The 15,274-nt window shown below is 42.5% G+C and overlaps 1 protein-coding gene across 2 annotated transcripts in view; it reads right to left on the reverse strand.

Moving 5' to 3' along the window:
• Positions 1-212: 212 nt before the first annotated feature.
• The window catches only part of LOC126981029 (serine hydroxymethyltransferase, mitochondrial-like), a 29,151-nt gene continuing 14,089 nt past the window's right edge, over positions 213-15,274 (reverse strand). For both annotated transcript variants that reach the window (XM_050831655.1, XM_050831657.1), the window contains exons 5-10: positions 14,746-14,950; positions 14,463-14,602; positions 12,817-12,982; positions 11,158-11,257; positions 3,631-3,786; positions 213-3,467 (exon numbers count right to left, since the gene is read on the reverse strand). In XM_050831655.1, the coding sequence (XP_050687612.1) occupies positions 3,229-3,467; positions 3,631-3,786; positions 11,158-11,257; positions 12,817-12,982; positions 14,463-14,602; positions 14,746-14,950 (1,006 nt within the window). In that variant the 3' untranslated portion in view covers positions 213-3,228. The remainder of the gene's footprint in view (positions 3,468-3,630; positions 3,787-11,157; positions 11,258-12,816; positions 12,983-14,462; positions 14,603-14,745; positions 14,951-15,274) is intronic.

Below are 15,274 nucleotides of genomic sequence, written 5' to 3' on the forward strand. Positions count from 1 at the left end.
ATGGCATATAATAAAGAAACATGTCTCACTCGAGCATGCAAGATGTGGTCCGACATGAGTGTTAGCGGGAGAGCGGAGCAGCCAATCAGCTGCAAGCTTACCAACCTGCCTAGGCGCCAGGAATCTAGCTTAAGTGAACAGACTATAGTAACCTAGCCCCACCAGATGAGGCAGCTCAGCTCTCAGTAACAGAGGTAATCAAAACAGTGAAATAGCTTTTGAATCTTTTATTCAGGAGGAAGAACACAGGTGAGGTAGTGTATGAGTGAGGCACACACTGATTTGCTCATTGTGTCAGTGCTGATCTCTTTGGCCCTTGAACCTGTAGTGAGTAACAACCTATTACACTGAGACACAGGGCAGGTGTGACATTTGGGTTACCAAAATTTAACTTTCCCAGGTTAGATCGCAAGATGAAACAGCTGGGTAGGCTGAGCTCTGACTGCCTTGGTCAGGATTGAACCTGGGCACATGGATTGATGAATAGACGTGCAAACCACTACATCATAGAGGCACAAGGTCAACATAAAAGTGAAACAATATGGAACCAACTGTAGTGTTTATAATGTGACAGTTATGCAAGATTTGGTACAAAAGGAACTGCATGAGATCAGATGTGTAGGCATTATTATACCAGAAAGTTATACAATGCACTGACCCATGATGGGGAAATAAAAAATGTAGATACAAAGTGCCCTGTTTTCAGATAAAATAAAACAGTACTGCTGTCATGTGCTCAAGTTCTTAGGCAAACTTGTTTTCAAGTAAAAAAGATCAACTTATTTGTCTGTCTTACAAACCTTCCATCCCAGCTTATCAGTCATCAGCCTTATTGTTTCTCTTGTCTATTGAGTGGCTGGGATATTTTACAAAGTCATATGTGATATTAAACCATGGCACTTTGCTTATCTTATTAAGCATTCATCTACCTCCATGTCCATTGAACATATTTTTCTCAGTTATAAACCTATGCTTCACCAGAATGCTGAAAGAAAATACTAATTTCAATCCTAAATAATGTTAATAGTATAATTGGGCCCAAAACTGTCAAGATGAGGATATACAAGGTAGTATTACCATTAAGGTAATCTTATTTGTGACTGGTTGTTGGCCCAAGCATATATTGTCATGGGTTAAGTTTTACAAGGACACCTGTATCTCATTGAGTTTTGCCTGTCAGAAGTTACAACAAAACTTGAGTACAGGGACACCATGCACATTCACTGATGGTTGAAAATAATGAGTAATAAGCAGGACTCGGACAGACTTGGTGTTCATCAGTTACATGGACAACCACTCAGCTATGAGCTAGTTCCAAATGAACAATTCTTTTGGAGTGGCGTCTTATTTTGACATAACTGGTTAGACTTCATCCTACAGAAGTCAGCAAAAGAACTGCATATAAATAATACAAAAATCTCAATATTGACAAGTTAACTCTTTAAACTTGTACGTATAATAAAACAACCATCAGTGCTGAGCCACCACTTTCATAGAGATGTGTTGAAAAAGTTTATTTGCCATATGCAGTTCTGCTCTGTTGGAGTTAAAAAATATAATAGAAATAGTGAAAGCTAAATGTTGCCACTGAAAAATGGGAGACTGAATATATTGGCTTTCTTACAAAGTATATAGACCAAGAATAGCAAGACAAGTCAGTCTGTGAAGGGGAAAGGTTGGCAGAGCTGGTTTTAGGAATATTTGTATCAAAACATGGGAATATAGAAGGGAAAGCAAAGCTGTGAAGAGAAAGCATGTCAAAGTTAATTTAAAAAACTATAAACAAATATATCTTCGATGCCCTGTCACCTCAAAGGAACTACCCCCAAGGAGATAGCCATGGCAGAAACATCTCCAGTTTTCCCTTTTCTGGCACACACTCAGCAAATTTAACCCTAGATTACTATCGTTGTTCGGAATTTCGGACAAACTTTGCGATCATAAAAATACATGTAGGAATGGTACAAAATTCAATTACAAAATTTTTACATAAACTAGAAGACATTCCTAATTCTATGACCTATAAACTTAACATATTACACTAAAACAACATTACAAAAAAAAAAGAAAGTGAAAATTATTATAAAAAACTGCGTCTCTAACCAAGGCTCCACTGCCATCGCTGTGTTGCCTGATAGTGATGAGTTGTGCCACACATGGAGTTTACACATCCCCCGAAATACTCCAGCCTCGGTAGCCCTTAGCCACACAGACATGTCATATTTTCTTGGTATGTCATATTTTCCATACCTGTCCAAAATTTCAGACAGTTGGGAACAGTTCAGGAAGAAAGCACAGGAAAAACACAAAGGTACCTCACGCACCAAGGGCAGAATACCAACTGAGATGTCATGGCCGTAGAGCACCATAGGTCTAACAGATTTCCTTCCACAACGCTAATTAACCCCCATGCTGAGATTCTGGACAACGATAGTAATCTAGGGTTAATCCCTTGCCTGCTAACTCTCGCTCATCACTACTCATCCACTCTAATGATCCATGTCATTGGTGGTGAAATGGGCCTGAGGAATATTATAATCCCATCAAACCTCAGAAACATAGGTCAGAACACCAATATGGATGAGGGTGTGCAAAGAACGAGAGCTACTCGAGATAACCTTAAGGCCAAACAAGATGAGACTGGAATGTGTAATGATATTGCATACATGGATGAGAAATGAGTAAAACTATAACATGTGGGAATGGTGATATGGGCACAACTTAGTAAACTGAGCACAGGACAGGGATGTTTTAGTGATGAGTGTGTGACAGTCATGAAGGATACTGGGTTAGTAAGTGACTATTAGTCTGTCAGATTCATGGGGTTTAAGAAAACATGATAAGTAAGAGTGGCATTATTGTTGCAAAAATGAAATATTATATGATCAGGTAGAACCAGAGATTTCTGCCATGGTTACCCCCTGAGGGGGAGAGTTCCTAGAGGGAATAGGGCATCAGAGGCTTGGAGCTATCTATAAAGATATATATAATTATTGCACCATCGAGTTCTACATGACTAGTTCCACATCACAACGGGTTTTGTTTGTGCCAAAACGTATTACAATTTATTACTGAAATATTGAATTCAAAGGTATACTTACCAAATTAAAAGCTAGGTCCTAAAATGGACCACAAGAAATTAACATAGCATAAAACATTCCTATCACAATGAACTCTTGGCAACATCAGTTATGCACACAACCCACAGTGGCTTATTCAAATTACAATCTAGTGATCATCAAAACCAGGCATGGGGAAATTCAGAGAGAACTTGTTAACCTTTCCCTTTAGTTCTCCTATTTTGCTCTTGATATCGCCATCACTTTCAAGTGTTGCCTTGAAGTCTACAAGTTTCTTTCCAGATTTTCCCTTAGCCTCCAAAGCAATAGTGCAAGCTTCATCCAGCAGTTCAACCACATACTCAAAGTCTTTATTCTTCAAGGAGCGAGATGTAAGAGCTGGAGTTCCTGTAATGGAGGAAATAAGTGAGAACAAATACTATTCAAGTTGAGGAATGTGAGCATTTTTTCTTTATTTTATGGATAATGCCTTGCTAAGTCCAACACTTTGTTACTGAGAAACAGATACAGCATGCCTCTTAAGCCATAAGAATGTAATTTGAGTACTAACCGAGTCTGAGGCCTCCAGGGACTAATGCACTTTTGTCCCCTGGAACAGAGTTTTTGTTGACAGTAATGTTGCAGCTGTTACAGACAGTTTCCACTCTGGCACCATCTAAGCCCTTGGGCCGAAGATCCACCAGAACCAGGTGGTTGTCAGTGCCACCTGTAAAAAGGGAGCATGGAAATGACCATAGATCAAGAATTTTAATTTTCCCCATTCCATATTCAGGTACAATAGAACCTCAGGTCTCAAACTTAGATTGTTCTTAATAGCTGTTTGGAAACAGATTTGCTTGAGAACTGAAACCATATTTCCCATAAAAATTAATGTGATATGGATTACTGTTCCTGAACACCCAATGATTGGATATATATACATAGGCGGATCCAGGGGGGGGGCCACGGGGCCATGGCCCCCCCCAAACGCTCTGAGAGTATGTTTTGGCCCCCCCCAAAGAAATTCGTTACAGATACTGTCAGCCTCCCTCAATCATATACATATCATGTAGAACTCGATAGTCGATACTGCATCGCTCTACTACATAAAACAAAATCCAATTCTATGGCCTCAATGCACAAGCGAATCGGAATTAAGCGCTGAGAAGGAAGGCCTCTTCGGCCAATCAGCGATTAGGGAAAATACCAAGGTTGAGCTTCAGCAAGGACTTCTAAATATAGAATTTACTCAGGGCGTGCGCTGTCGAATCTTTAGCCCATAAACCTCGGCTAGGGGTCTGTGTCACTCCCAGCCATGAGCGATACTGCAAATTTTTGGAAAAATAGGTGTTGTTCACCAATGCCCTGTGTGGTAATTTCAAACGAAAACATAATAGTTTTTACTGCTATCTCATCGCCAATCCTTCCTCCTCTGCTCCTCATGATGAAAGATATTGGAAGTGTCTAGGTTGAACCACGGCAGAGATATGATGTTGGGAAGAGGTACCATTTTCGCCAAGCGAGCGCACTTGTTCGTGGTGCTGTTGACTGGATCTAATTCTTGAGTTATGCCCCTGAAAAGCACAATGCAATCCGATGTGACTTAATTCCATGTGTACAGTCCGTCGTCGATGAACAGTTGGCCCCCCCCAAAACTCAAGGCTGGATCCGCCCTTGTATATATATATATATATATATATATATATATATATATATATAGATATATATATATATATAGATATATATATATAGATATAGATAGATAGATAGATAGATAGATAGATAGATAGATAGATAGAGATAGAGAGAGAGAGAGAGAGAGAGAGAGAGAGAGAGAGAGAGAGAGAGAGAGAGAGAGAGAGAGAGAGAGAGAGAGAGAGAGAGAGAGAAAGGCAGGCCCTGGCAGCGACTGCATGGGGCACAGTCCTTAACGGTGACCCACAACATGACGTCTCCGCCCTCACCACTGTCCTCAATACCGTCCAGCAGCAACATGTTCCCCACAGCACCTACTCAACCAGCCCAAAAGACCAGCCTTGGTTCGGGTACAGGTGCCGTATTGCAGCCGAAAGGAAACACAAGGCTTGGACACGATATAAAAGACACCCCACGCAGGAAAATAAGGCCCAACACAGACAAGCCTGCAAAAATATGACGAGGACAGCAAAGTGGGCAAAAGAAAGGTGGGATGCCGACAGGAGGAGAAAGCTGTCCTCTAACCAAAAAGACCCGAAACAGTGGTGGGGGCTGGTAAAGGAACAGCAAGGCCTTACCCCCCAGGAACGTATCCCGCCCCTGAGGAAACCTGACGGAGACCTGGCCATCACCAGCCGGGAAAAGGCTGACCTGCTGGCCTGTCACTTCAGTCAAAAGATGACAACCCAGGAACCAGACAGGCAGCCGCCCACCCTCCCCCAACTCATCGCCTCAAGACTAGAGAGTGTGCTAATCTCTGAGGACGCTGTCAGGAGACATCTGAAGGGCATCAACACCAGGAAGGTGCCAGGCCCTGACAGCGTCAGTCCATACTTACTGCGGCGATGCTCCGATGAGCTCACCAGCCCCCTCGCCCAGATCTTCCGGCGATGCCTGCAGAGCGGGGGTGTGGCCTGCACAGTGGAAGGAGGCCAGAGTCACACCCGTACACAAGAAAAAATCCAGGTCCGAGCCAGGCAATTACAGGCCAATATCACTCCTCCCAATCATCAGCATGATATTTGAGAGGATCATCGGGGACCAATTGACATCCTTCCTCGAGGAAAACCACCTGCAGTCACCGAAGCAGTTTGGTTTTCGGAAGGGCCACTCTACCTCAGACCTCCTCCTTCTCCTCTCAAAGTCCTGGCATGACGCCCTTGATGACAGCCACCCCTCTATCGTGATTACCCTGGATATAGCTGGCGCGTTCGACTCCGTTTGGCACTGCGGTCTGACGGCGAAGCTACAGCAACTAGGCATCACGGGGGACCTGCTGCGCCTGCTCTCAAACTACCTGTTAGACGGGAGCCTCTGCATAGCAGTCAATGGAAGCACCTCGACCAGCTTCCCGGTGGAGGCCTCCGTTCCACAGGGGTCCGTCCTTGGACCTATTCTGTGGAGCATATACTTTAACGACCTCCTGCAAACCATCCCGGCAGCAAGCGCCTACACCGACGACTGCACCCTCTCCAGAACATACAAGAGGGAGGAAGCCCAGGATGTGATAGAGTCCGTCAACAGACGGTTGGCAGACATAATGGCCTGGGGAAAGAGGTGGTAAGTCAGGTTTGCCCCTGACAAAACCCAGGCCATGGTAATATCACGTTCTCGGGAGGACGCGAGGCAACTCCACGGCAGACTGAGATTCGGGAACGACACCATCCCTCTGCAGGCCAGCGTCGACATCCTGGGCGTGGAGGTGGACTCCAAGCTGCGGTTCGACCGTCACCTTGAAAGGGTGGCGCACAAAGCCTTCCAGAAGGTGAACCTCCTGCGCCGCATGAAGAACCTCCTCGATGCTGAGGGCCTGAACACCCTCTATAAGGCACAAGTCCGTCCAGTGATGGAGTATGCACCACTCACCTGGATGGCCAGCACCCGCTGCCACCTCAACCTGCTAGACAAGGTGCAGAGGAGGGCTGAACGCCTCATCAACGGCACCCAGCACCACCGACCGAGCCAGTGGGAGACACAGCGACAACAACAACAACAACAACACCCACACGAGGGACAGGCAAGACCAGCCACGAACCAGCTGAACAGCCTGGAGCACTGTCGCCGCATCGCTGCCCTGACGGTGCTACACAAGGCACAAGTGGGCCTAGTGCCCCACCTGACGGACCTTATGGCTACCTGGAGGAGGTCTGAGCGCAGCACGAGAACGGTGCTGAGCAACGCCTCCCTCCTGGAAGTGCCAATGGCCCGCTCCAGCACCCACCAACATGCCTTCTCCTTCGCAGCGGTGGTGTGGTGGAACAACCTCACTGCTGATGTGGATGTGACACAACTGTCCACTCAGCAGATGAAGGTTGCGTCCCACAGGTGGCTACTCCTACACCCCCCGTAAACATGTATATAATTGTATAATATAATCGGCAGAAGCTTTTAAATAGCTCCCCAACGGTCGGGGGAACTTTAGCATAGAAAAATAATACTGCCATGTACTAATGTACTGAACATGTTTAAATAAAAGAGAGAGAGAGAGAGAGAGAGAGAGAGAGAGAGAGAGAGAGAGAATACAGAGAGAGAGAGAGAATCCAGAGAGAGAGGCACAGAGAGTGGATGCGGCAGACTGGTGGATGCGGCAGGAAACTCTCAGCTCCGTCGACTCCTTGGAACACCGCAGGGACGTAGCTGCTCTTGTGGTGTTTCATAAGGCACAAGTGCAGGGAGTGCCACATCTGGTGGGCTTACGCCAACCTCCGAGAGTCACCACGCGGGACACGAGAACGGTGCTATCCCGTGGTGGAGGCAGTGGAGGTGCCGTGTTCCCGTACCAGCCAGCACCACCCTTCAGGAACTTAACGACTCAAGGCTGGAGGCTGCAGAACGCTTAGCCTCAGACCTTACTATTATTTCCGATTGGGGCAAGAAGAACCTGGTGTCCTTCAACGCCTCAAAAACACAGTTTCTCCACATATCCACTCGACACAATCTTCCAAACAACTATCCCCTATTCTTTGACAACACCCAGCTATCACCTTCCTCAACACTAAACATCCTCGGTCTATCCTTAACTCAAAATCTCAACTGGAAACTTCATATCTCATCTCTTACTAAATCAGCTTCCTCGAGGCTGGGCGTCTATACCGTCTCCGCCAGTTCTTCTCCCTGCACAGTTGCTGTCCATATACAGGGGCCTTGTCCGCCTCGTATGGAGTATGCATCTCATGTGGGGGCTCCTCACACAGCTCTTCTGGACAGAGTGAGGCAAAGGCTCTTCGTCATCAGCTCTCCTCCTCATACTGATAGTCTTCTACCTCTTAAATTCCGCAATGTTGCCTCTCTTTCTATCTTCTATCGATATTTCCACGCTGACTGCTCTTCTGAACTTGCTAACTGCATGCCTCCCCACGGCCCCGCTGCACTCGACTTTCTACTCATGCTCATCCCTATACTGTCCAAACCCCTTATGCAAGAGTTAACCAGCATCTTCACTCTTTCATCCCTCACGCTGGTAAACTCTGGAACAATCTTCCTTCATCTGTATTTCCTCCTGCCTACGACTTGAACTCTTTCAAGAGGAGGGTCTCAGGACACCTCTCCTCCCGAAACTGACTTATCTTTCGGCCACCTCTTTGGATTCTTTTTAGGAGCAGCGGGCTTTTTTTTTTTATTAATGTTTACTTTTTTGTGCCCTTGAGCTGTCTCCTTTGCTGTAAAAAAAAAAAAAAAAAAAAAAAAGATGTGGAACATGTTCACGGCCTGTGTACCAAACATCCGGGAGATGAACACCCAAAAAATAAAACTGTCGGCCCACCACTGGAGGGGCTCACTCCCCACTCCACTGACACAAGTGGTGGAGCAGTGACACGAGTGTAGTGTGCAGTGCGCTCACATATATTCTGTATTGTATGTTTTTTTATACTTTTTTATAGCATATATATTTTTTATAGTTTATGTAGTTATTTCTTATATAGATTTTATTCTGCCCTTTGAATAGGCAGCACTCGATAGTGCACCTTTGGGTATGTAAATATTATACATGTGCCTATGTTTAAATAAATAAAAATAATAATAATAATAATACAGAGAGAGAGAGAGAGAGAGAGAGAGAATATATATATATATATATATATATATATATATATATATATATATATATATATATATATATATATATATATATATATATATATATACATACATACATACATACTGTACCCTCTCAAGTTGTGCGCTATCCGAGTTTCACGATCCACGAGTTTTGCGGTTAGTCCTAAATTCTTACCATCCCGACTCGCGCATTATCACCCCAAGTTTCGCGCTGCTTTGACATGTACGGATCACATCTACTTACCATCGGCGTCACGCACACTACCTTCAAAGGTAGTATCACTCTGGACGTTTTCCTCCAAACACTGTGACTATGGAGAGAGAGAGAGAGAGAGAGAGAGAACGGATCGTTTTGAAGCCGCAGTTCTGAAAACACGCTTGTGATTCTCTGGGAGTCCGATGACATCATTGCCGAAGCTCACCCAATCAGCGGCTTCACCGCCTCAAGGCGGTGTCACAATAGTCATTTTGAAGCCAACAGTTGTGAAGACACACTTGTGATTCGTTGGGAGTCCAATGACGTCATCGCCGATGCTCACCCTATCAGCAGCTTCACTGTCACAATGGCCATTTTCGTCCAACCGTTGGGGTACGGGCAACGCCGGTACGCCCAACCAGGAGCGAGTTCACGGTTATCCGTAAGCTGGTGTCACACAGGGCTTTTTTCTTCCCACTGCGTCAGCTAGGGCAGGCAACAACTCCAACTTTTCCTGGTGTGCGTCACACACGGCCAAGGTCGGTTGCCCGTATCCACATCCACAACGTAAACAAAGCACTTGCCCTGTATCAACATGGCGTTGTCTGCTAAAGTAAGGGCTGTTGCGGCTTGTGCTGCCATTACCCAAGTTATGGACTTGATGCTGCAGTTAAATGGAAGGAAGACACAAGTTAGAATATTATATTTACCGGACACAGAAAAAGGAAGCAAACAACAGAGACGGTGTCATGTATGTACCTCTACAACAAACGTGAGAGGTCAAGAAAAATGGTCGTGACTATGAGCACAGAATGTCAAGTACCAATGTGTGCTGTACCCTATTAAACTGAGTATCACACACTGAAAGAATACTGAAAAGCACAGTGTGAGATAGATTGTAAATAGTTTAGAGTAAGGAAAATTAAGATAGGTGATCTGAAAGGTGAATGTGCTAAAAATAAAAATGCAAGCAAATGTTACTGGAAATTGACAAAGTGATGTTTCCTGTGATTTATTTTGTTTGTTGTAACTGGAATGAATAATTAGTTGCAAGATAATGTTCAGAGGTGACTGTGCTGTGTGTCATCTTCCCTTTGCCACTGTCCTATCTACCCTGTCACTAACAGTGTCAAGGTTGCCTCATATCCTCGACCTTTATCCAGCCATCATCGCTACATTAGGTGAATTATTTTTCTTTTTACACTTTTCAGTGCTCAACATATCTCTCTTGGGTGTTGTCAAAGGTGGGCAAGTGCGGTAATTAGTGCAGTAGTACCACATCACAAAAAAAGTACCACACTACCGCAAAATTTCTGAAAATACCGCACTACCACGGACCGCACTACAAAAATCCTGCGGTACTTTGAAAACTATCAAAGACGACATTTGCAGTGCAGCATGCTCACAGAAATGTTCTTTTTTCTTTTTTACAGTGAATCGGACTCAATCAGTCAATCGGTATCAGTCATCAGAATCAGTGATTCAATCATTCTGACTTTTCGGTTACTGTTCAAAATTAATTAAATACTAAATAGACAGACTAAACTAATACACTGCGAGTCTTCTTTAACCTGCACGGTGCCGGCCATTTCAGCCCCGGAGTCAGAGCCGTCCGTGATGCCGGCCGATTTTTCATTGTACTATTTTAAGCATGTTTCCTTTGTTTGGATAGGCACTGAAGTATTTTTTATTTTGACTACCGCTACCACAGTACTGCACACCACGTACCACATTACTCCGGAAAAAGTTGGAAAGTTTCATTTAGTCACCGCAACATCTATGGTCACGTGCCGGAGAGCGACAGAAGGGGAAGGAGCTATTCCTGAATCTCAATTGCGCAGTTTACGGGTTAAGAGGGCAACACTGTATGGAATATTTGTTTTCCTGCATCATGGGGGACAACTAAAAGACATAATCATTCCAATACAAAAGGTTAAAGTTAGGAAATGAGCCCTCCCTAAACTATTTTTACCTAGAGGACTCATCAGAAATATCAATTGGCATTTTTTACTAATGATCTGATGAAATCCTCACATAATGATTTATTGGTGGAGCAGCAGCTTTTGATCTATCTATAGATACCTTGCTCTCAAACCTATCTCAGCAAAACTACCTTTCTACTTTGTATGACAATAAAAGTATACAAACCTGATACAAGTTTGTAGCCACGGTTAAGGAGAGCCTCTGCCATGGTTTTGCAGTTACTTAAAACTTGTTGTTGATAGGCCTTGAATTCTGGTGTGGCAGCCTGAAAATTTATAACAATTAGAATTCAGCATTTCATCTGAAATTGGAACACATCATAATAAATTTATCATTTATTTTTTTAATTAATGAGTGTCATTCATACAATATGTTTTCATATACTTAGATTTGCCTAGCTTTTTATGTCCCAATATATGTTTTGGTCCAACTAAGCTTTAAACACACATGTGTGTTACACATCTGATAGGTGCCCTGCACATTAGCATCCAGATCCAGACAGACTTAACCCTTTAGTAACACAGAAAATATAGTAAATGCCTACCCAGGATGCAAAAACAGCCATTTTTCAAGTATATTTCTTGTAAAAATTTGTTTAATAAAAGTTTTACAGAAATTCAAGCCAGTTCTAATGCTATAAACAATTTATTAAAGATTATAGTATTTAGTCTGGAAAATATAGAAAACAGTCAAATTTTCCAATTCAATGGACAAAAACTTTCACAGAGAAAAAGTTGTAGATATCCAAGAGACAAACACAAAAATTTAAGATTTTATGAAAAATGCAACTGTATCAATCTCCAGGCAGGTCAGAAATGGTGCAATATTATTGCAGCTTGCACTTTGAACTTTCCACAGGTTTTAGCCCCATACTTTGAGGTGGAGGTCATGTTGAGGGGTGATGGGTCCCCCCACACATATGGACATGAGTCACAGCTCCACAGTGAACCTCACCCTGCCATGACCAGCTGACACATGATACACGGCTGTGCTAGACACCATAAGATAACTAGACATGTCCAGGAGTGAACTCCTAAAAATATCTCATGTTCAGTGATCATTTTTTAGCTGGCCTAGAGGGATGAGCCCCAGTAGAAGTGGATGGCTCAGAAGGAGGAGTCATACTTCCTCTATCCTTTACAGCCTTGGCCTGTGAGCTGTGACTAAGTTGCAAGGCATATATTTGTGTGCTTCAAGTTGTCAATTAGCATATTTCAGATGCAGGACAACAGTGAAGGTTACAATGAAAAGGGGGAAATAAAAGAAAATGAAGGCATGGGACATGGGACACTCGTCTTTTTACAGAACCTACCACTATTTCTGCCTGAGGAGCACTCGTCCATTAGGAGTTGGTATGTATGTAAACCTTGTTGTTTTCATTAGTCACACCAAGAGGTCCTCTCTCCCTATCTTCCAGTCCATTATTAGTTTGAAAATAATAGTTATTTCTTATGGGGTGCAGTGGTCTAGTGGGTGAGTATCAGGCCATGGAAGTGAAGAGCCAGTGTAAGGTGGTCTGAACCCTTGTGCTGACCCATGACAGGAAGAGCATCTGGTTTTATACAACCCCCTAAAGAGCAACCCTGTATTAACAGAGGAAAAAGCTGTCAAGACAAAGAAGCAATCTCTCTTCTACTGCCACAATATAAGTTTTTCTCCTTCAAGCAACTATCCTAAACTTTTTATCCTTTTTGTTCCCACTCAGTAGCTTCAAACTTCAATGGATGCTATTCCCTTCCTCAAGATACTCATTTCTATTGAGAAGTATGATGCCCAGCACCTCTTATTCTATTCATATGCTTCCTTATTATATTTAACTCTCACCTGTCGCAATGCAACAGCAACAGCAGCAATTGCATGGTTATGAGGTCCACCTTGCAACCCAGGAAACAAGGCAAAGTTGATGTTTTGCTCAAAGTCATACATGATTGGTTTCCCAGTTTTCTTGTTTATAGATTTCACTCCTCGTCGGAAGAAAATTAAACCAGATCTGTAAAAAAAAAATTTGTTTTCTAAGAATGCACCTGCAGTACAGAGAGTTACTATTCTAATCATTATCACCAGTGACCCTGACAGGACAGAGTCAAACAAGCCATGTGACCATTCTGACTAGCGAATTAGGCAAAAATACTTAAAGGTCCCATCCTTATCCTTAGCCACACCTGCATCATAGAAGCTACATCTTTTTTTTTTATTTCCTTACACATAATGAAATGTGGAGACATGGATTATTTTTTTTTTTTTTTCCTGCAACCCTATTGAATCTGAAAGTTCTTCTGAAAACAACTGTTGGTCAACCCCACTCATTTAGTGGCTCAGGCAAATATCTTTTTAGGGATGTCAATATTTCTGGCTACTCAGCTCATTACCCAGCTCCCAATGTTTAAATTAGGTAACACTCCAATGGAAGGCAAGGTTTATACATGTGAGTAATCAATCCATTGGGTGATGGGTGAAAAACTCAGCCATCAGCAGGACTTCTCATACAAGACTGCATGCACTCACTACTTCCATGTGTTGACCATACAGAAAGCCACAGTACGGTGTACGAGTACCTTGTTCCAATCAAGAAATACCTTTACAAAATGTTGAAAATATGAGAAAATAAATGAGCTACTCAGTTTGGTATGCTAAAATCAACGATCTGTACTATTCTCAATAATGAAGAGACAATCAAGGGAGCCAATGTTGCAAGAGGAGTGACAATTCTTACTAAATGAAGATCACAATAACATCTCTTCCCTTTCCCTTCCTCACCACCTTCCACTTACACCGTCAACTCTCCTCAGTATAAGTATGGTAAAGTTAAATTATGTTTTCCTCTATATTTTATCTGTTTAGTATTGTATTTATCTTTTTTTGTGTTAGATTTAATGGTTTAATTAGTTTTGTGTTATGAACTTGTGCACAAAGCACTGTTGTTAGAGTTTAAATAAGCAATCATCTGGGGTCCAGGAACAGATTAATCCATTTTACATTGATTCCTATGGGGAAAATAGCTTTGGTATACGAACATTTCAAGTGACAAATGGCCTTCAAGAACTAATTAAATTTGTGAACCGAGGCTCCACTGTAATTAGTATATTTTTGCCGTGCCAACTTTCCTTAAGACACTGTACTCGCTAGAATTCTGGATTTGCTATCATTTGTCAGTACACTGCAGTCCTTACATTTCCAATTTTACTGCCTGTTAACAAATACATTGCCACTGCCAGTTCCACCAATTGCTCCATGAAGATATATGTAAATATCAGTAATAAGATGTACATGTAAGCCATAAAATTGATAAACCTAGAATTATTTTCATTAGTGTTTTCAATATCATTTTATGTTTTAATTCCAAGAATCAATTATTCCAAACATACCTCATGATTTAGTGCACAACTAGTACAGCCTACTTCAGAACTTTTCATCTACTAGACTTGCAGTTCTCCTGTGCTGCTTTACAATTTACTGACATGCCTCATTACCTTGGTCCTCTCAGAGTTTTGTGTGTAGTGGTGGTCACTACATGGCAGTCATCAAATGGAGATGGAATCACATCAGTTGCAACCAAACCAGAGATATGAGCCATGTCTGCAAGCAAAACTGCTTTCACCTCATCACAAATCTGTTGATATAAAATTATGACATAATATTTTTCTTACGTACCAAATTAATTAATTTTATCATTGTGACAATAAACTGTATTTACATGACCCTTTAATCCTTCTTTTTTTTTGTTTCTTTACATTATCCCCACAAATGACATACCTCCCTCATCTTTTTGTAGTCTATGAGCCTTGCATAAGCACTGGCACCAGCAATTATCATCCTGGGCCTGAAGAGCAAGGCGTGCTCATGCAATTTGTCATAATCAATTTCTCCAGTTTTGGGATTCAGCTTGTATGGCATAGATTCAAAGTAGATGGACGTTGCAGAAATCCTTTTGGCGTCTGTCATAAAACCATGAGTCAAACTGAAAAAGAAGAAATAATGCATCATTAGTCAAGTTATGAAACCAGAAGTCCTTATGTTTTTGTGTTGTAATTACTTGGAATACTTCATCTTGGAATAAAATCAAGATGAAGAATTTTTATATCTGGTAAAGTGGTACCAAGTGCTACCCAGGGTTACATATGAGATTATCTATAAATGCCAAGGAATGAGTTCATTGAGTATACCTTGTGAAGTGCATGCTAGAGTTTTCAGAGGAAGGGTGCAGGAAGTTAAAAAGGATAAAAGTGAAAGGCAAAATAGGCTTAGAAGAAGGACATGTGTGGACCAAATCTTCCATCTGCAG

Source organism: Eriocheir sinensis, chromosome 46 (assembly GCF_024679095.1).
Source record: "Eriocheir sinensis breed Jianghai 21 chromosome 46, ASM2467909v1, whole genome shotgun sequence".
Lineage (NCBI taxonomy): Eukaryota > Metazoa > Arthropoda > Malacostraca > Decapoda > Varunidae > Eriocheir > Eriocheir sinensis.